The sequence below is a fragment of the Ursus maritimus genome, unplaced genomic scaffold (assembly GCF_017311325.1).
Source record: "Ursus maritimus isolate PB19 unplaced genomic scaffold, ASM1731132v1 scaffold_19, whole genome shotgun sequence".
Lineage (NCBI taxonomy): Eukaryota > Metazoa > Chordata > Mammalia > Carnivora > Ursidae > Ursus > Ursus maritimus.
Genome location: NW_024424341.1, coordinates 28,807,458 through 28,829,809, shown reverse-complemented (window position 1 = coordinate 28,829,809; position 22,352 = coordinate 28,807,458). Strand labels below are relative to the sequence as shown.

Below are 22,352 nucleotides of genomic sequence, written 5' to 3'. Positions count from 1 at the left end.
CTACCTGAGCCCCCAGAGGTGGCTAATTGAACGTGGTGTAGAATATGGGTGGACAAGAAGAGCTGACCCCTTTGGTTCATGACATGCTAGAAACCGGAGTCGTGGTAGCGACAGTCTCCTCACAGTAGCCCTGTGTGCCCTGTGGGAGCAGCGACGGCTCACGGTGACCAAGAGTAAACCACTGAGGACTGGAGAGCCTCAGCGACTCCAGCCACGCAGACACAACAGGCTAGGGGTGCCTGCCTGGCTCAGGCCACGGAGTGGAGCAAGTGACTCCTGACCTCAGGGCTGTGAGTTCGAGCCCCCTGTTGGGTGTAGAGATGACTTAAAAATGAAATCTTAAAAAAAAAAAAAAAAAAGGACAAAAGAAAACACAACAGACTAAAGGAGAGGAGTCTGGTTCTCAGTGACTGATCTTGCAAGCGCTTTCTTCTCTTCGTCTTGGAAAGGAGCCCACCGCAGTCTGCCTTCGTGCGAGAAGGATCTTGACGTACGTTTACTGTGCTGCCTCCGGTTATCTGAACTCAGCAGCTACCGTAGTGATGTGGTCAGAAAGGATTTGACTTCTGCAGGGCTCAGGCGCAGTCACGCGCTGTGGTAATGACGTTATGAGAGATCGGACAGTGAAGATCAGGCTGGGACTGACTCGAGTGCGAGGGTGACGTACAGGACCAACTAGTCCTGGTTAGGAAGTCCAGGAAGGCCCAAGGGTCTCCTCAAGCAGTGACACTCTCAGGAATAACCTGGGCAGGAGCCACTTGGGATGTCATGCAAGCAACTAAAAGTAATTGTCACTGCCCATCCCTAGGACCAAACAAGAAGCTAGCGTTTGGTCAGTGTATTTGGATTTTGGAGAATGCATGCTCCGTATCTGGGAATTTTGCTAACTCCCGTCTCTGAGACGACCCCAAAGAAAGCTGTATTTGAGTGGGGACCTGCACAAAAGCAGGCCGTGTTTGAATTACGGAAGGTGGGAGCTCTCTCGCTGCCTTTGAACCCTTGTGATCCCACTCACATGGGACACATGTTTGCCACCTGTACTCCTGCAGACTGGGGCTTAGGGTGAAAGCCCATGAGCCCCTCTGTAGAGAGCAAGATGGAGTCACTCATGTCAAGCAGTGACGCAAGCAGCCCAAGGGCATTGCAGCCATGGCCAGATACCACCAAAGCCAGCACAGACTGGCAGGACTAAGGACTGATAACCTGTGAGGCCATGTGAACCTGGAAGAACAGAGAGAGGATATCACTAGCACCAGGAAAGCTGCAGAGGCCCAAGGCTGATCACAGCCCTTTAAAAGGGAGGACTTTTGCAGTGAACTGTCAGGCTCTCCAGACGCTGACCATTTCCCGTCTGACCACATGAGAAAGGCAGCTGCCACCAAAGGCTCTGAACATAACCGAGCTGCTCCCCCGTTGAACGTAATAAGCATAAATGTGGAGAGCTGACCCTCACTGCACGGAAGCCTCATCTCGGCCGCACACTCACAGACCGATTTCATGCCGCTTTCATTAACTTCTTACCCCTGTTGTATCTTGGGGGTGTGACTTTGTATTTTTGGACTTTGCTTGTTGGACACATGATGCGGGTTTGGAATCTAGGTGAGGTTCAGTGGGGTGGAGTCTGGAGTCCGGAGCCCACAGCCAAGAAAAAATTCTTGAGGCGTCTTTGGTGCAAAATGGTGGCTTATTAAAGCACGGGGACAGGACCCGTGGGCAGAAAGAGCTGCTGCCCCGGGTTGTGAGGGGTGGCTGATTATATACTATGGGGTTGGGGGAGGTAAGGAAAAAGGAGGTTTCAAAAGAATTTTCATATGTTAAAGAGGACTCACAGGATGACCGAGGTCTTGCCATTGTCCAGCGAAAGTTGCTTTTCCCTCTAGCAAGGCATTAACATGAACATAGCTGGGAACTTCCTGGAGGAACATTACACTCTGCCAGCTTCAAGTATCTGTCAATGGGCTGCAGGTTATAAGGACGTTTAACTGTATCTACATTCCCTTCTGGAAGCTAGGTTATTAATAGAAATGCTTTGTTCTTGTAGACCGCTAAGACAGTTGTCAACGGAGGGAGACTCCGGTCTTGCAGGATTGTGATCTCTATAAGTTCACTATTTCATTTTCCCTGCCTTAGCTTTAGGGCTGCCGGGAGTGCGGAGTTGTGGGGTGTAGATTCTGGTCTGTCCTCAGCTTGCCTTCTGTTCCCTCATCAGCAAGTATGGAGCCAAGTTAAATGGTAGCAAAATGTCATTGAGTTTGGAATCCTGAAGCTGCTTTACAGTTATGCTAATCGTCAGGATTGAATAAAGCCGTGTCTTTGTGGAAAGACACAACTCGCGTAGGCGCTTTTGTAGAGTGACCGCCAACGGCCTCCCAGCAGTGACCGGGGGATTTTGGACCAGAAAGTTCCCACATAGCGGATGCTGCTGGCCAGTGTCCACCATTTGAGCGACAATTCTTAGCCTGCTCTTGGGCACTGATTAAGACAGTTTCCAGGATGTAAAATAATCATGACACCTGAGATACTCCTAATGTCTTGGGTGATGTCAGAGAAACACTGCAATCAGGAAGGCCGTGCCCAGAAGAGTTCCACAATCACATGGAAATCGTTCACACAGGAGCACGCTGCGTCCACGAGCGGGGAGCCTCTTTTTCTCTAGGACGGCCTTTGGAGCCCCGTGAGGAGCCACCAGAACCAACTGTCCTGTGGATGGGGCTGCAGGAACAGCTCTCATCTGGACAACAAGGAGCTGCTTGGTTGACGATTGGCAGTTTCAAGATGAACGGACAACATGCTGTTTGGAAAGTGAGTTTGCAACTGAGACCAGCACAGTGGCCATACCTAATGTCCCTCCAAAGGGGGAAAAATTGGGGGATAAATCGAGAGAAGGAAAAAATAGTAGCTATGGCTAAAGGATTGAATACATGGGCTATGTGATGGGGGAAATCAAATATTACATTAACATCTTGGAAGAGGCTCTGAGCAAGAGGCGATACGGTCTCTTAGCTGGACCATCCCAGATGCATAGAAGGGTGCGTGTACCCTTGAGGCCACTCCTGCTTTGGGAACCCGACAGGACTGAATGGTAGCCTGCAAATCTGAGTGGCCTCACCATAGGAGACATTTTCATGGGATGTGATGGACCGGATAGTTATTAGTGACTGAATGGGATTCTAGTAATATGCCAGTAACTTGTACTTCTGCCTTTCAAGACTGTTTTTCTATAACGGATCCATGTCTGAGAAGAGGGGATGGGCTGTGAAGTTGTGATTTATGATAAAGGTATATTTAGTCTTTGTCCCCATTTCTGGCACAGAGCTACTAAAATCCTTGGAATTTCCTAAGTGATAAGAGGGATAAAGGTGTCTTTTGTTATGTTAATGAGCTGGCTCTTGGAACACTCCTAAGGATGGGGACTGGTGGCTGATGGAGCCAAGCAGGGGACTGGACTAGAGGATTGGAACTTTGAGTCCCACCCCCTGACCTTTGGGGAGAGGAGAGAGCCTGGGGACTGAGTTCAATCTCCAGCTGTCAGCGATTTGATCAATCCTGCCAATGTAATGAAGCCTTCCTAAAAACCCACAAGGGGCTTAGGACTGAGCCTTTAACCTGTGGAGTCTGATGGGATCTCTAAGTGGATTGTATCAGAACTGAGCTGAATCTTAGGGCACCTAGCTGGTGTCCGAGAATCGCTTGTTGGCCTGGGGGAAACCCCTCTCCAGCACACACGGTGGCATCGGGCGTGGAGCCCTTCTGCCAATGGAGCCTGCTCTGTGCAGCGGGAGATGGGCCTCCTTCATGCTTTCCTTCGCTGTGAGCCTTAGCTGTCATCGCTGACGGAGCGATGCAAGGGTGGGCACAGCAGGAGGCAGGACGCATCCAGTGAGGAGAGCGAGGGCCCTGGTACGAGTGCATGGCTCCGGGGCCTTCCCATCTCCCTCTTCCCCGTCCGTCACTGCAGGTCTCCGAACCCCGGCACCTTTTCCTTCCGCAGGGGTGCCTTGTGGGGGACGTTTCTTGGTTCTGCCCAGATCAGGCGAAAGCCGAGGGGGTTCTGGGTCTGTGGCATCTTCTCTTGGGGGAAACAAGCCTACAGCCTGGACGGATCTTTGACCAGCTTACAGATCTCTGGATCCTATGGTCTCTGGAGATAGCGGCCAGGGAAAGCATTCCAGCAGCCGGAGTCATAATGCAGACCCCAGCCCCAAAGCTGTGATAGCCAATCACTTCCCTTCTCTCTTTCTGGCCGCATACAGTCTTAGAGGTTTGAGTGTCGGTTACAGTATAGTTTCTGATCTGTTTCTACTTTGTGGTTTTCTCTTGTTACCCTAATCTTGCGTTGTTACTGGAAAAAATGGCAGATGTTCCAATGTTCCTGTGCACCCTCTTCAAAGGCAGCCACTTTGCTTTACAGGACCCCACCCCCACCCCGGGACTGGGGTCCGCCTCCGTGGTGTCGGCCTCCAAGCTCCAAGACCTCGGCAGTGTTAACGCCAGACTTGGCGGTAGGTACGCCATGGCACTGCACAACCCCCAGGAACCTTCCACAGAGGTTTTGCATTTGCCAAGGAACCGATGTACCACCTCAGGGTTTTTAGGACATGCTGGTTGCAATGTTTGGGATGATGGGGTTTTGGAATACCGGTGAAGTTCAGTGCGGTGAGGTCCGGAGCCGACGGCAAAGAAAGAATTCTTGAGACGTCTCTGGTGTAAAAAGCTGGTTTTTTAAAGCAGGGGGACAGGACCCGTGGGCAGAAAAAGCTGCCCTGGATTTGCGAGGTGTGGCTGATTGTATACTTGGGAGTTGGGGGAGGTAAGGAAAAGGGAGGTGTCAGAAGGATTTTTGTATGTTAAAGACTCACGGGATACCAGAGGCCTTGCCATTGTCAAGTGAAGGTTGTTTTTCCTTCTAGTAAGATATTAACGGTAAGACAGTTGGGAGCTTTCTGGAGGAACACTACACTTTTCTGCTTCAAGTATCTGTCAATGGGCTGCAGGTTATAAGGACACTTAATTGTATCTACATTCCCTTCTGGAAGCTAGCCCGTTGATAGAAATGCTTTGTTCTTGTAAATGGCTAAGACGTGTAAACTGAGAGAGACTCCGGTCTTGCAGGATTGTGATCTCTATAAATTAGCTATTTGTTTTTCCTTGATGGCAGCCGGGAGTGCCTGAGGAATGTCCCATATATCCCACGGCGGGGGGGCGGGGGTTGTGGGATGTCAGCTTTTGCCTGTCCTCAGCTTGCCTTCTGCTCCCTCATCAGGGACTTTATATTTGTCCTTTTTTTTTTTTTTTTTTTTTTTTTTTTTTTTTTTTTTTTTTTTTTTTTTTTAAGTAACATCACACCAGGGATTGAACCCATGATATCCCGTTGGGTCAGGGGATGCAGAATGATAGCAGGCAGTGAAGCAGTGACACAGAGACCACAATCCTGCATTTCCCTTTCGTGGTGCCACTGGTTTCCAGTTGCAAGGCTATCTGACTCACTTGTGTCAGGATGCACTGTCCAGGCGCAACCCACTGCCCAGATGGTCAGAGGTGGAGGTCTCCTGTCCTCCTTTCTTGTGCTAGGCGGGAGCAGATATCCTGTCCTCGTGCCTTTTAGCCCAGAGCCTCTCCTCAGTGTGACAATAGTCTTGTGATCCAACCTACTGCCCTAACTGTCCTTGGCCTCGGGGCATGGAGGACCCTTACATAAATAGTTAAGGCTTTTATAACTACTGGTCCAATCTTCTTGTTAGACAATACGGCCTTGACCCCTACTACTCTGGGAGACCTTGAACTATTACGGCAGCAGTGACATTTCGGGATGAATGCTGCGGGCAACGAATGAGAGAGGTAATAAGCAAAAGCACACAGCGGTGTGACAGACCTCTGGCTATTGGTGTGCCTTTCCCAGAGTGTTACCCACTGGGGTTAGTCAGTCAGGAAACCAGTTGCAGCTAAAGGGCTTTCCTCTCATTTAAGTGCAGGGGCAATCAAGTAATCCTGCTGACTATGCCAATTATTTTGGTCTTGGCCTATTGATAGTGCCGCTATCAGCTAGAAATGCCTGGGGGCCCGCTCCCCTGGGCCCCATGAAAACACCCCACCCCCACCAGACATCGCCCTTTCCCGAACCAGTGTTGTGGCTGGACCACCCCTTGGGGTTCTTCCAATTGCAAGACTCCCTTTGTAATAACTATCAGGAAACCGGTGTTTGGCACACGTACATGGGGGAAGGGGGGACCAAGGTTTATTACTCACAGGTTCTGGAGGGTACCTGACGTGTCTGGGGCCACACAGTGAAGTTGGAGAGGACATGAGTGAGCATGGGCCTGGGGTATGGCTTTTATTGGGGTTGAGGGTGGGGGCCTAGTTTTGTGAGTTTACTCTTTATTAGTGAATTCAAGGGCAGGAACGAAAATGCAGGAAGGGAAAAACAAGAAGCCAAATAGTTACCTAAGTCAACCAGAGACTTCTAAAATAGTGGAAACTTTTGGGGGGTGAGGTCAGGCAGCAGCCTGGCTCTTTACCCAGTTGTGTTGTGCTGGCAATGTGTTCATTTGAAATAGCCATCTTTCAAGTGGATGCCTCAGCATGAAAAGCGTGTCAGGCACATGCATTACAATAAAAAAAAAAAAAGTATCAAATGTCAGGTGCTTACACTACATTTATCTTACTACTGATTTTTGTTTAATTGTTGCGGTCAGAGAACACACTGTATGATTTCAATCCTTTTAAATGCATTAAGACGTGTATGGCCCAACATATGTCTATTTTGGTAAATGTGCTACGTGCACTTGAAAAGAACGTATATGCTGCAGCTGTTGGTAAAGTGTTCTATGAAAATCAGTTAGATCAAGGTGGTTAATAGTGTTGTTCATATCTTCGTATCTTTATTGAGTTTTTATCGAGTTCTATCAGTTGCCCAGAGAAGGTGTTTAAAACTTAAGCTGTGCTTGTGGATTGTCTTTTCTTCCTTTAAATATGTCCATTTTTGCCTTCTACATTTTGAAGCCCTATTATTGGGCACATACATGTTTATCGTCCTAAACTGACCCCTTTATCATTACCCTTTATCTCTACAATACTGTCTTGAAGTCTACTTTATCTGATATTAATAGTGCTACTCCAAGCTTCTTACGTTTAGTGGTTACATGTAATGTTTTTCCCATTCACTTTCCATCGTTGTTTTTATAGTAAGAAAATGATTCCATAGAGCATGTAGTTGAGCCTTGTTTTTATTATTCACTGGACAGTATCTGTCTTATTAGTATGTTGAACTGTAGGTCTACCATTTTACTTTCTTTTCCTTTCTTGCCTTTTTTTGGGGTTAAAAATATTTTCAGATTTCCATTTTAATTTAGCAGCTTTTTAGATATACCTCTCCTCATGATTTTTTTTTTGATGGTTGCTCTGGACTACAATATACAACCTTTTCATATTTTTCTTAGTATTGTACCACTTCACGTACCTTGAGCAGATTCCTTAGCCTCTCTGAATTTGTTTCTTTATAAACACTAATAAACTTAGGGGTAAAAAAATGGGTTGACTATTAAATGAGCTAATGCATATAAAGCAAACAGCATGCTGCCAAGAGCATAATAAGCAACCAATACCTATTTACCATCACTAATAGCAGTACTGTTGTTACTATTACTGGTCTGGTAGCAGCTGCTGTTGCTAGTATTTTTTATTAGCATTTGACCTCCTGAGGTCACAGGCAGCCATATTAAGCATCCTCAGCAGCTTGACCCATTTGGTCATGTTTTTCTACCTGCTGTCAATCATCCATTCCTCTAGATGGCCTTTTTTTGTCTCAGCAAGACTCCCTTCAGCTGCCCCTTCCTTGCCCAGGCCTGGCCATCCTGTGCCCACTCTTCAGCCTGTTGCTGTACCTAGTACAGCCAAACCAGTTGACCATAGCCAGTCCCTGCCCTACCCCTAGCCTGATCCTTATCACAAACTAAGTCTGGCTTTATTTTTCAACATTACAGTGTCTGTTGTCCTGAGCAAAGTGATCTGAGCCCATAGTCCCACAGGCCTCTTGCTACCTTCAAACACATACTTCCCAACATGAGAGGACTTCCCACATCTTGTTCTCTCCACTTCAGTTTAAAGGGGGCAACCCCTGCTCAGTCCTGGCTTCTCCTCACTTTGCTAAGAGGTATCAACTTTTATGCACTACTCTTCCTTTTCTTGTTTTCAGTAATGGCTTCAGCACCTTGCAGGGATACCAGCCTCAGATAACTCCTCTTCCCACATTCAGCATCAACCAGATGGACAAAGTGCTCAGGTCAGCCCTGTCCCAGATCACCTAGGGGTAGAATTCCAGTCTTGAGGTAAGAATGGGTAATTTCAAGAGTCTGGATGGGCTGGAGGAAGAGGAATTGTTCAAATACCAGGAGACATTATGAAGAGATCTAGGAAAGCAGGAATTCAAGTGATCTTGAATTTGCAAGAAGATTTCTCACTGATTGCCGACAGTCAGTAATAGAGAAAGCACTTGGTTGCTATTCAAAGTTTTGCTGAAAGCCATTGAAGTGGGGGCCATGAATTGGCAGAACTTGATTTCTTAGGGTTCTCCTCCTAAGGGAGGGGGGTTGTTACTGGGCACCTGCCCAAATTCTCTTCCCAGTTAGCATCAAGCTCACTTAATTCTTAAAAAGCAGATGATGCTATTCTTTATTCGAAGCTCTCCTGTGGCTTCTCATTTTTCTCACAGGGGCAGGCCCAGCCCATACCTATGCGTCCGGCTTCCTGTAGTCTGTCCTCCACCCAGGTTTTCTGACTGCTCCTGGGAAGCACTGCTAACACACAAATACCTCCAAGACAGGAGCCCTCTGTCACAATATGATCTTGTTCACCACTGTATTCCTGGCAGCCCACAAATGCCTGCTCCCTTGTTGGTGCTTAAAATGTCTTTTGTATGAATGGATGTCCCCACATCCACTATCAGTGTCAACAGCTGTGGTCTGGACTTCTCATGGGGGTTTTATGCTCCCTTTACTATCCAATAACTAAAGTCTTCAGTACCCATCTATGGGTTCTTTAACACGAGTCTCACTAGCCTTTATAGGTGGTGTTTTGGTTTGTTTGTTGTATTTTGGTTAATATTCTGACAGTCCTTATAAAACTGAGAAAAGTAGATTGTCCTCTATTCAGATATGTTACATACAATTCAATGTGTATGTCTGAGATAGAAGAGCAGCCTCATGGGACAGAAGAGATAAGACCTGAGGAATAGAAGGTCACCAACACTGTGCTAAGATCTGGAACACTGGAGCAGAGGGTCCCAGATAAGTTCTATTGACCACTGCTCAGCAGGATGAACTATGGGAGTTTTCCCCTTCAAAATCCCCAGAGTACAGACCTAGCCAAGTCAGAAGATGTAAGTGGAGACCAGGTACCAAGAGTCCACTCTACTTTGGCCAGCAGGATTTGATGGGACAATCGAGGTAAGTAGTTGAGTCAAGAAAAATTCTAGCCATACAAGGCCTGGGGATGTCCCAGACCAGCTGTCTGGTTGGGAGAGGGGCTGTGTGTCATCATGCAGCTGCAGAGAATGAGGATGGAGCAGGGGTGGCTGGAATGAAACCTCTAGCTGCAGTCACCTCCCCCCAACCCTGAGTACCCCAGAGTACCTCACATTTCCATATTTTTTCAAGCTGTGCCTCAGCATCTCATCCCATAGTTTCCTTAGACCTACAATCCCACCATCCTTAGACTTAACAGTAGAGAGATGCCAATTAAATTTATCAATGGCAGCCTTATGCCAAGATGGTCCCCAACTTTAAATTTAGAAAGCATTAAACCATGGGGAAAGCTGCAAGTATTTAAGCATTTTAGTTATGAAAAAGGTTATTTGTGGAAACAGGAACTCCAAAGTTAAAATATCTAATGGAATAAAGACAGGTAAGGGGGCCAAGTGTAGTGGGCATGGGTGTTGGAGTCAGATTAGGGAGAGGTCAGAATCCAGAAACAGCCCCTACTGGCTGCGTTGCCTCTTGGCCTGCTGTACCCAGCGTGATGCAAGGTGGAAATGCAGCCAAATGCCCAGGTTGTAAGAACCTCTTTCAGGAGAAGTTTCATCTAAAAGCACTTTTTTTTCCCCCCTGATCTGGATTTCTAGGGCCTTGGGAGCAAGCAGCTCACGAAAGGACAGTCACCCCAATGATTACCTTTGCCTTTGTAAAGGTGGGTGTGTTTTCTCAAAGCATTTGTAATTTGCTGATTTGTAATAATGACCTTGCCATTCCTTGCAATTTTTTCATGGGGTTTTCTGTCTTTCCTATTTTTTTTTTTAATTAAATGTTTCCTTGTGTGAACAATGAATATCAAATAGGTGTTTTCATGGAGAACACAGGCTCAAGCACACCACACAGCTATGAAAGTTAGAGGCCCAGAAGAGCAGACAGCTGTTTTATAAAGTAAGAGAACCTGCCTTATGTTAACTAATGTTAATGATCTGATTGTGTTATGAGTTATGGTATTTAGTATAAATGGGTTAATTTAGGGACCAAGGAATGCATGACACATTTTCCATTAGACTTAATGATAATTATATTTTTTCATATAGAATTTTATTATCCAGGACCATAAAATCATACAAATACACATGTTCTTAGATCTTTATTTTAAAAATGTGGCGCACACACACAAACTTTCTCTCCCCTCTTCCCCCGCCCCCTTCTCATTTGACCTGGAGGTATTTGCTCCTACACATTCTTTTCCATGGAATACCATCCAACCATGGTGTATTTTGCCTGCAGTTTAATCATTCTCTTACTGATGGTCATACATTGTTTCCATTTTTGTCCTTATCAAAAAATACAATATACATTGATAAACATATAATCTTAAGTACTGGCACTTTACTTTTTTCTTAGGGATAGATTCCCAGGAGTGAGATTCCTGGATTAAAGGGTATGTGTATTCTTAATGTTAAGAGTCACACTTTACACATGTCTAACAGCAGTGTATGAGATGAATCTTTCCCTTGCTTCCTTGCTTGTAGGAGACAAGATGACAATTTAGACAAAGACTTACTGGACTATAGATGTTCTGGTTAACCTATTCAGAAAGTCACTCCCATTCATATAGTCACAGCACATCAATGACATTCAGAAACAAGGAAAAAGGCCAGTTACAGTTGCCAGTGACAAATCTAGTGTGTGATTTATGACTGATCAGGAGAGAAACTTGGGAATATGAAATCAATAGTAAGATGGTTTGCCTCTGAGTTATGCAAAAAGCTTTTTTTTTTTTTTAAGGTTAATTGTTAAACATCTGGAGAGATCACTGAAAAGCCTAACTTCTAAGGTGTTTGTGAACCTTTAAAGGAAAAGCTTAACTTTTACTCGAGTTCCAAAGGGAGATGCTTTGGGTTGATGACAGTGAAACTCAGGGAGTGGAAATGCCTCCTTTAAACAGAATGTGGCAAAAACGCATTTCTAAAGTGTGTTGTGCACATGGACATTTTAAAAAGCAGTAAGACATTTACTGACAGTTTCTTAAATTTTTTCTCTAAAGTCTCTAAAATGTAACATTTGTGAACCACATACACATCCTACTTTTTTGTAAGACAATTCATAAAATATTAAGAGAAATAGGGAAACACACAAATAAAAGTACGAGTAGTTTCTGGGTTATACACTATGTTAAAAGACATGCATTCGTAGGTAACACCCCACTGCAAAGTGACTGTGCACTAGACACGGGCCCTCTTCGGCTGGGGTGCGTACTGAGCGCCCATCGGCCCGCCGTGCTCTTTCACTCGCTAAATCCCCTCTGCATTCTCACTCACTCACAGACTGACGTGAAGAATGCTTCTAGCAACCCCAGAAGCAAGTTAAAACTCCAACATTGTCTTCTATTTACTGAAGAGGCAGCGGAATAACGATGGTCAGACCGACTCTCTACGTCAGCGAGCAGCAGGAGACAACAGAGGCCACACGCCCCCTGAACGGTTACCTGTTTCATGTGGAATGCATACCGGCTTGGGAAAGGTACTGAAAAACACATGATGTTCAGCATGGAAAATCTTATTCGTGCCCCAACTGTCAGAGGACAAGAATTTCAAACTCCCAGTGACTGTGTTAAATGTACATGTGTAGGTCTAAGATAGGATCACACAGAACCACTAAATTCCTAAGGTACTGACTGATCCTTTATGCTGCTGCCCAGAATATTTCATTCTTGAGTCATTCAAGATTTTAACAAGCTCACGGTAATACCATTAAGCATTTCTATTTAGAGTTGGATATGTGCTGATATATATTCTTTAGCTGGGCGTCATCTCTCACTTTGGGTACGACAGTGTTCTGAGGGGACCCTGTTTTTACATGTTTTCCGATGTGATGGATTGTATCTCACTGTGAATTTCCACGTGCCTTCAGTACCTTCGTGCAGTTTCTCCCCCACAGGAAGGGTTGGGGTGGAAGGGTTTTCCACAGTCCTGGCTGGCTGCATTCTCAGGGCTTTTCCCCCAGGTGAACTCTCTGATGGACACTGAGCCGGGATTTCCTACTGAAGGCCTTCCCACATTCAGCACACTCATATGGTTTTTCTCCTGTATGGATTCGCAAATGTAATCTAAGGGTTGACCTCTGGCTGAACGTTTTGCCACATTCAGTACATTCATAAGGTTTCTCTCCCGTATGAGTTCTCATGTGTATAATCAGTTGTGAGTTCTGGATAAAGGACTTCCCACATTCACTGCACTCATAGCGTTTCTCCCCCGTGTGAATTTTCTGATGTATAATGAGGTTGGATTTCTTGAAGAAGGTTTTTGCGCATTCATTACACTCATAGGGTCGTTCTCCCGTATGAATTCTCTGGTGTGTAGTAAGTTCAAATTTCTGGGCAAATGTCTTGCCACAATCACTGCATTCATAGGGCTTCTTCTCCATATGTGCTCTCTGGTGTACGATGAGGTTTGACTGGTGGGTGAAAGCTTTTCCGCATTCAATACATTCAAAGGGTTTCTCCCCCGTATGAATTCTTTGATGTTTAATGAGGTTTGCCTTATGAGAGAAGGTTTTCTTACATACGTTACATTCATAAGGTTTTTCTCCAGTGTGTATTCTCTTGTGACTAATGAGGAGTGACTTAAAGGAGAAAGCCTTGTCACAGTAATTACAAATAAAAGGTTGTACCAAATTTCTTATTTTCTGATGTTTAAAAATGGCTTCTTTAAAGACTTTTCCGCTTTTGCTATATTCAGAGTATTCTAATCCATTATGGGCTTTCTCTTGCTTCAGATAGAGGAGTGCTTTTCCAAATCCGTTACACTCATCAGCTCTCTTTCTTATGTAGTTTCTATTACTATTAAGTAAGTCTGAATTCGATTTCAAAGTTTTTTCATATAAGTCGTATTTATAGGGTACTTGCCTTAAAGAAACGAAATCTGTGCTCAGATTAAATGTTTTTCCAAAGAGATTACCTCTTTCCTCAATTGGGGTTTGGTTCTTGAATATGATAAACGGCCTCGCCTGCTCATCTGGATTGCTGCGGTCCCTCTCCACCTGGTCGTCGGCCTTCCACACCTCTAGGAGAGAGCACATGAGACACGCTCTGTCAGCCCCTTCCCTATGATGTTACAGAATATGAAGCCTCCACAAAGTTATATTGTGGGGCTGCCTCTACCGTGTGGGATCCAGTCTTCCAGTATTTATTAGTAAGTCTCCAATGCAAATTTTGCCTAGTTCTTAAACTTTGAAAGACAAAAAAAAGCCCTTGGCAAAAAAAGTGGAAACTGACAATGGACGAAAGTAGCATTGCTAGATTACAAAATGGCCCTAAAAGGTGAAATAAAAAAACAGAGGACAGCAAACAGGGCACAAATGATGTGGGAATGCTGGCAAGCAAGTCTGGGGACAAAGGAGATTCAGAATTGTCCTCAAGAACAGCGAACAGCAGAGACCAAGAAAACAAGAAGATGAAGATGTTAAAGGAAAAAAGCCTAGGCTGACGTGAGTTTAGCAACTACCTCTTAGGCTCTGAATGACTATGGTCTGCTCATCTCTGCCAAACAACTTCCTCAAATCAACACTTCTCACAGGTCCGCATAGCTGATCCTATTGCCAAGATCCAAATCTCTAAAGTATGACTTTTGCAAGCGGAGGACAAGATACAGAACTCCTATTTTGTGGGAAATAAGAAAATTAAGCCAAGGGTCCAAGATTCTTGTGACAGAATCATTTGTTTCACTCCTTTTTTCTACTGAAATATTTTTCTCCTAATATGTTGAATTTCTTCTCTAAACCAGTCTTGTCCCTGCTTTTATTTGAAAGAAATCTTAAGGAACAGATCCAACCTTGACCTAGACCTTTAATAACCTTTCTTTTCATCTGTGTGTTCCTGGTTACTCCTGACTCTTGTGATCCTGCTGCCATTGTGTCTAGGACAAAGACATCACACTTAAAGATTTTTTTTCTCCCCTTAAGGCTATTTTACCAATTCCATGACCTAAAATATCAAAGTCACCATTCTGACAAATTGAGAATACTAATCAGAAAAGTTTAGGACAGGTGAGGCAAATAAGTGTGAGGGAAAAACAAAAAAGTTGTTAAACAGGAAAAAAGTTAAGCAGGGACAGACTGATAGTTGGAGGTATGATTCTGAGATCTGAGGGATATAGGTCATCTGGTCTTGACCATCTCTAAATGTTTGGGGACATGAAAACTGATTCTTCAAAATATTTTGAAATATTTCAACCCATTCATAATCCCTAGGATATTACTTCCAGTGGCTTCTGATTCTCCTTCCCTCTTCTGCCATCTTCCCTAGAAAATTGTGAACTGGCAATTGTTAATATGCTATCAATACTTCTCTTCCTGTTGCCTGAAAAATCACATCTGGTTTGATAATATCAGATAACTTGCTAATGGAACATAGCTCCTAACTGCTTGGACTTCAGAAATCCCCAAAATAAAGAAGGTAGAACCTGTGAGTCTGCACGCTCAGCTTTAACAACTGAAGCTCAAGGCCAAAACCACTCCCTAATTCAGCAGCTGAGAATTTCCGGTAACGGAGCACGTACACAGAGGGCAGGCAAACACTGAGCTACACCCGAAAGAGGCCCTTACCCACTGACAGTAAGTTGCTGTAGTTCTCCAGCATCACATCCATGTACAGGATCCTCTGTGAGGGGTCCAGCTGCTCCCATTCCTCCTGAGTGAAGTCCACAGTCACATCCGTGAATGAAACAGATCCCTGAAATGGCATATTGCTATTCATTCTGAAATGACCAACATTTGATCATGTAGAAAGGATATGTGAAAACTTATTCCTACCTTGTTACAAAAGTCATTCACCATGAAAATGTATAGAGAACACCAACTATACATCTTCATGGTTTTATGTTTCCAAAAAAATATTTTTAAAATAGTTAAAGCATTAATTTACATTCCCCTATACCTCTGGCACTACCATATTTGACAGACATCTAGTCACTGTTCTCTGAAAATGCGTACAGGGAAACACATAAATACACAGTACTTACTGTTACCAGTGCAGAGATGCTCATATAGGTGGTTCTGTGGTATCAAACCAGATGATACTAAAGAGTTAATTAAAGGTTTAAATATTTAAAGGCAGAAGATGAACTTCCAGTTTTTTTTTTTTTTTAAAGATTTTATTTATTTGACAGAGAGACAGCCAGTGAGAGAGGGAACACAAGCAGGGGGACTGGGAAAGGAAGAAGCAGGCTCCCAGTAGAGGAGCCTGATGTGGGGCTCGATCCCAGAACGCCGGGATCACTCCCTGAGCTGAAGGCAGATGCTTAACCACTGTGCCACCCAGGCGCCCCGATGAACTTCCAGTTTTAAGACAACATGTCAGACATAACAGATCTCTCTACCATATCCAACCGATAAAAATGGCAGAAAATCAAAAAATAAACAAGTGGAACTACATCAAACTGAAAAGCTTCTGCACAGAAAGAAAACCAACAAAATGCAAAGGCAACCTACTGAATGGGATAAAATACTTGCAAATCATCTGAGAAGGGGTTAATATCCAAGATATACAAAGAACTCAGAGCTCAAAAGCAAAATTATCCAATTAAAAAATGGGCAGAAGATCTGAACATTTTTCCAAAGGGACCTACATATGGCCAACAGGTACATGAGAAGATCACTCAACACATCACTAATCGTCAGAGAAATGCACATCAAAACCACACTGAGATATTACCTCATACCTGTTAGAATGGCTGCTATCAAAAAGATAAGGAATAAACGTTGGCGAGGATGTGGAAAAAAGGGAACTCTTGTGCACTGCTGGTGGAGAGGTAAACTGGTACAGCCACGAAGGAACACAGTATGAAGCTGCCTCAAAAAACAGAACTACCACATGATCCAGCAACTCCACCTCTGGGTATTTATCCAAAGAAAACAAAAAACACTAACTTGAAAAGATACATGCAGGGCGCCTGGGTGGCTCAGGTGGTTAAGTGTTTGCCTTTGGCTCACCTCATGATCTCAGGGTCCTGGGATGGAGTCCAGCATTGGGTTCCCTGCTCGGCGGGGAGTCTGCTTCTCCCTGTGCCCATCCCCCCCAATCGTGCACGCACTCTCACAAAAATAAATATTAAAAAAAAAAAAAGATAAATGCACTCCCACATTCACTGCAGCCTTATTTACAATACCCAAGAATGGAAACAACCTACGAGTCCAAGGATTGACAAGTGGAAAAGGAAATGTGGCATATATATATATATACAATGGACTATTTACTCAGACATTAAGAGAGAAAATCTGGTCACTTGTGAAAACACGGATGGATCTTAAGGGTATCATTCTAAGCAAAATAAGTCAGAAAGACAAATACTATATCATCTCACCTCTATGTGGAAACTAAACCCCCAAACAATCAAGCTCATAGATACAGAGAACAGACTGGTTTCCAGAGTGGAAGGTGGGGAGTGGGCAAATAGGGGAAGGGAGGTCAAAAGGTACCAACGTCCAATTATAAGACAAGATGTGGGGATGTGATGTGCAGGATGGTGACTACAGGTAACGATATTGTATTGCATATCGAAAGTTGCTAAGTTCTCATCACAAGGAAAAAAACTAACATGTGGTAATGGATGTTTATCAGACTCATGGTGGTGATCATTTAGCAATATATACCCATATCAAATCATTACACCGTATACATGAAACTAATAATCCTCCATGTCATACCTCAATAAAAAATGAAAAAAATGTTCACAGTCACATTTTACATTAAGAGCCCAAAGCTGGAAAAACATTCATCAATAGATTGATTTTTTTGTGGTCTATTAAAACAAGGGAGTCCTATAAAGCAATGAAAATGAACTAATTCCAGCTACACAGGGAGGATTTCACAAGAGCTCCAAGAAACCTGGCTAATTTCTATTTCTTGGCCTGAATGGTGGCTACCTGGATTTTATTTATCTACATCCACTTGGCCAAATGATAGGTACATTAAGAACTTTTGTATGGCTGCCAGACCAACAAGGGGGATAAACCTGTGGCACAGTACTTTGACTCAAGTTACAATAATTTATTTTTTAAACAAGTTTGTTTCCCAGAGTCTATAGTCTCTCATGGTTCATTCCCCCTTCTGTTTACCCCCCCTTTCTTCTTCAACTGAGGGCTTCGGGGTGTGGGGGAATGGGATAGACCGGTGATGGGTAGTAAGGAGGGCACGTATTGCATGGTGCACTGGGTGTTATACGCAAGTAATGAATCATGGAACTTTACATCAAAAACTAGGGATGTACTGTATGGTGACTAACATAATAAAAAAAATATTTAAAAAAAAATTTGTTTTTGTTTTTGTTTTTTTAAAGATTATGAGAGTGAGAGAGAGAGAGAGAGCGCGCGCGCGCGAGCGGGCACGCACGCAACCAAGAGAGCACAAGCAGACGGAGGCGCAGAGGGAGAAGCGGACTTCCCGCTGAGCAGGTAGCCCGCTGCGGAACTCAGTCCCAGGACCCCGGGATCATGACCTGAGCCGAAGGCAGACACTTAACTGACTGAGTCATCCAGGCGCCCTCAAGTTACGAGAATTTAGAAATGACTCCAATATCAAGTGTGAAAATACTCTGTATCTTTTTCCTCACAGTGCTGTTTTCCATACTCTCTAACAAAAAACTCAAAAAAACTGTTGATAAAACAAAATTCTGATACCATAGTATTAAAAGGGATGTCAGGCATGACTGACTTCAAAGACTTTTGTCAATATAGTATAGTTTCCATCGGAATTAATTTGGTGTTCCGGGGAGAAAGCCCATGGCCGTGAGTAGAGATGTGCCCAGCCTATTTGACATCCAGAGCAGACCATTTTTTAATACCCCTTAATCAACTCTTCAAACTGTTAGATCTTCCTTGACTTATGATGGGGTTACATCATGATAAACCCGTCATAATGTGGAAACATCATAAGGTGAAAATGCATGTAGTACCCCTAACCCACTGAACAACGTACCTAGCCTACCTTAAACATGCTCCGAACACAGACATTAGCTGACATGTAGGCAAAATCATCTAACTCAAAGCCTGTTTATTTTATAACAAAGTGTTGAATATTTCATGTAATGTATTAAACTCAATACTGAAAATGACAAGCAGTGATAAGCAGAATGGCTGTATGGGTACAGAACGGTGTTAAGTGTACTGGCTCTTTACCTTCTTGATGGTGTGGCTGACTGGGAGCTGCGGTTTGCTGCCGCTGCCCAGCATCACAAGAATATCCTACCACATACTGTTAACCCAAGAAAAGTTCAAAATTCCAAGTACAGTTTCTACTGAATGTGCAACACTGTAAAGTAAACAAATCATAAGCTAAACAATCTTATGCTGGGGACTGTCTATAACATCTAAACTGTCACCTCCCAATTTACTTTTGAGTGCAAGAATCTTCTATAACCTATTCACATTCTCTCTATTCTGAATCTACATTATCTTTCATCTTCAGTTATGACCTTTGATTCCTTAGGCCTTTGTGATTCTTCCCAACTGTCAATGCCCCTGTAAGATTCCACAGCTCCAAAATCTAGATTACAGGGGCGCCTGGGTGGCTCAGTTGTTAAGCGTCTGCCTTCGGCCCAGGGCGTGATCCCGGCGTTCTGGGATCGAGCCCCACGTCGGGCTCCTACGCTGGGAGACTGTTTCTTCCTCTCCCACTCCCCCTGCTGTGTTCCCTCTCTCGCTGGCTGTCTCTCTGTCAAATAAATAAATAAAATCTTAAAAAAAAAAAATCTAGATTACACTTGTCACCAGCTTTAAAACCCTTGCCCTACTGACTTCCCACCATCTCGCATTCATAACTCTTAGCCTTGGGAAAAGTTCTAAGAAAACAAATGACATAAAGGTCTGAGTACTACAAATGACCTAGTTGTACTGCACAAATTTGCAGGTAGCCTCATCAGCATTATTTCATGACATCTTCTACGATTCTCTAGCCACTTGGCATGGGAGCAGAGAATGCAGGTGGTGGGTCATGCCTGAGATCAAGGTCCTGGAGGGTCAACAATCATAGAGCCAACATTTTCCCAGTAGTAAATATTTATTCCTATTATCAGATCACTTCTGAAATTAAAGTTCAAAAAACAGGATCAGTAGGAAATTCCAAGGGCCTAAGTACTAGGGACACAAAGAGCAAGACTGGTCATCGCCCTGATCAGCAAGCTAGAGAACCCCTCAAGTCTTTCCTTTGCTGACTGTTTCCACTGCCACCCCAATTATTACAAAAGCCTCTTCTTATTTTATGTCTCCCCTTATTCTCATCTACCCCACATTCTAAACCTAACATCATTTTTCTAAAGAATAGCTCTAGTACACGATTATCTCGAACAGACACAATCATTCATTATCTACTGAAAACTAATGAACAATGACTAGCTCAGTATTCATCATTCAAATTTCTTTTCCATCCCTCTTTCCCATGGCTGTCCTCTCCATGCAAAGGTCTTTCCTGTAAGATCACATCTGAGATCACTTAAATGTGATCCTTCCATATTTTGAGTCCCTGCTTGGTTTTAAACCCTGGGGTATTTTGTTTCTGTCTCTTGTGGAAATGTTGCCTTGCTTTCTTTTGTTAAATGTGTCTTTTTTTTTTTTTTTAAAGACTTTATTTATTTGACAGAGAGAGAGTACAAGCAGTGAGAGCAGCAGGCAGAGGGAGAAGCAGGCTCCCCACAGAGCAGGGAGCCCGATGTGGGGCTCGATCCGATCATGACCTGAGCCGAAGGCAGACACTTAACCGACTGGACTGAGCCACCCAGGCGCCCCTGTTAAATGTGTCTTATTCCTTCCACTCTCCCCACTAGATGCTATAATTTTTTAGACCAGAAATCATATCTTGATCATCTTTATATTCCTTCTAGCACAAAGTACATGAGTATACGTTAGGCACAAACAAAATAATGCTAAATTGAATGGAGTATTCAACTTTGTTTTTCATTATCTTTTTACTGAAGAGACATGCCACGTAATTCCTATAGCAACATCCTAAGTAACCAGCCAGAATAACATAGCCTCTGTATCGTTCATACTCAGATTATGTAAAGATTTTGGTAATATTTGCTAAAATCCTAATATCTTGCTCATTTTCCTGAGATGTCATGTATGCTCTAGTATGCTTGTCTCTTCATTAAAAATGCTTTTTATTCAGTTTGTAATCTACATGATTCCTAATTCAATTCTGGCTGCATTTGTATTGGACAATATATTTGTATATGGATATCAGTTTTGCTAGTGGTTAGTCAGCTTTTCAGCATCCTGGATATAATGACTCCATTCATGGAGTAAACATAAGTGAAATCATCTCCACATTTTCAGCATAATGTAAGTAGAGACATACAGTGTGACTCATCATCACCCAGGCTAAGTCATGGGCCACATAACCTCTCACAAAAGAAAGGAGCAGCACAGAGTAAAACTGAACAGGAAAAAAAGAATGTTAGAGAAGACATTTTAAAAATATGTAACTGGATTTAACAGCAAGTGAGACACATCTAAAAAGATGATGAGAAAACTGGGTAGGTCAGTAAGGAACCTAGACAAACAGAGAAAGAACAAAGGATGGGAAACACATCAAAAAGACTAAAAGACACACGGGACAAACTAAAAAGGCCTAATATACTTGCAGTTGGAGTCCCAGTACAGGAGGCAAAAAGCAACGAAAACAATACCTGAAGAGAAGATGGTTTAGAATTTTCTAAAACAGCTCACACATCAGACCACTGAATACCATTAACCCCAAGAAGAACAAATACAAAGAAAATCACATTTATTTACATTATAAAACTGCTCAAAATCCCAGAGGAAAAAAGACGCACTACCTACATAGGCACAATAAAACCGATAGCTGACTTTTCAACAGAAACAATGTAAGCCAGAAAATAACAGAGTATCTTCAAAGTGCTGAAGATACTGGAAAATGAGTTGGCAAACTTTCTATAAAGAGCTAAGTAGCAAATGTTTTCGATTCTGCAGGCCACACGTAGTCTCAACTACAACCAATCAAGTCTGCCCTGTACTGTGACAGCAGGCATGGGAAATACGTAAACAAATGGGCATTGCTGCGTTCCGATAAAACTTGATTCGTGGACACTGAAATGTGAATTTCATATAATTTTCATACCATGAAATACTATTCTTTTGATTTTTTCCTAGTCATTAAAAAAGTGTAAAAACGCCTCTCGGCTGTGGGCCATACAAAAAGAAGGCTAAAGGCTATTTGGCGCATGGGGATTAGTTTAACAACCTGACCTAAAATTATGGCTACTAAATAATGTCAGGTAAGTATTAGGTATTTTTATTACTATAAAATGATGTGAAGCATAAAGACAATTAAATCTAAAAAGAATCAGTTGGATGCAAAAAGCATCAGGGAGCAAATAAGTCAGCAAAATATGTTGTTAAAATAAGTAATATATGGGATGTGGGAAGGAGGTGTTAAATAATTAGCTGAAACTCATTTTTGGATTCTAGCTATCTGGGAGTTGTAGCAGAGAGAGAGTATTGTGTTTGAGGGGAAAATACAAATTGTGATTAACTTCTTAAACTTTGTTTAAAATATAAGCACCAGAAGAATAAGCTAAACCTTTAAAAGAATGGAAATAGGGGCGCCTGGGTGGCTCAACTGATAAAGTGTCGAACTATTGGTTTTGGCTCAGGTCATGATCTCAGAGTCCTGAGATTTGCTTGAGATTCTCTCTTTCTCCCTCTCCCTCTGTTCTTCCCCCACTCTCTCTCTAAAATAAATAGATACATAAAATCTTAAGGGAAAAAAAAAAAAAAAGAACGGACATATATTTTGACAGACCAGTAGAAGAAGAAAAGTGCTGCAAGTGCCAAGAGGAAGAAAATCAGTCATCAAAACAAAAATAGAAT

General features: G+C 43.2%; 1 protein-coding gene and 1 long non-coding RNA gene across 4 annotated transcripts in view; one reads left to right on the top strand and one right to left on the bottom strand.

The window, feature by feature from the left end:
• Positions 1 to 4,866: 4,866 nt before the first annotated feature.
• LOC103662064 lies at positions 4,867 to 11,883 on the top strand. The gene is made up of 3 exons (XR_568343.2): positions 4,867 to 10,179; positions 10,328 to 10,412; positions 11,795 to 11,883. It is a non-coding gene; the product is annotated as an uncharacterized LOC103662064 (long non-coding RNA).
• Positions 10,531 to 22,352, bottom strand: part of ZFP1 (ZFP1 zinc finger protein) — a 24,866-nt gene continuing 13,044 nt past the window's right edge. The window contains exons 3-4 of one of the 3 annotated variants that reach the window (XM_040633595.1): positions 15,072 to 15,156; positions 10,531 to 13,531 (exon numbers count right to left, since the gene is read on the bottom strand). In XM_040633595.1, coding sequence (XP_040489529.1) covers positions 12,456 to 13,531; positions 15,072 to 15,156 — 1,161 coding nt within the window. In that variant the 3' untranslated portion in view covers positions 10,531 to 12,455. Of the gene's footprint in view, positions 13,532 to 15,071; positions 15,224 to 22,352 lie in introns of all 3 variants that reach the window. The other 2 variants (XM_040633594.1, XM_008689715.2) reach the window with 2 other exon arrangements.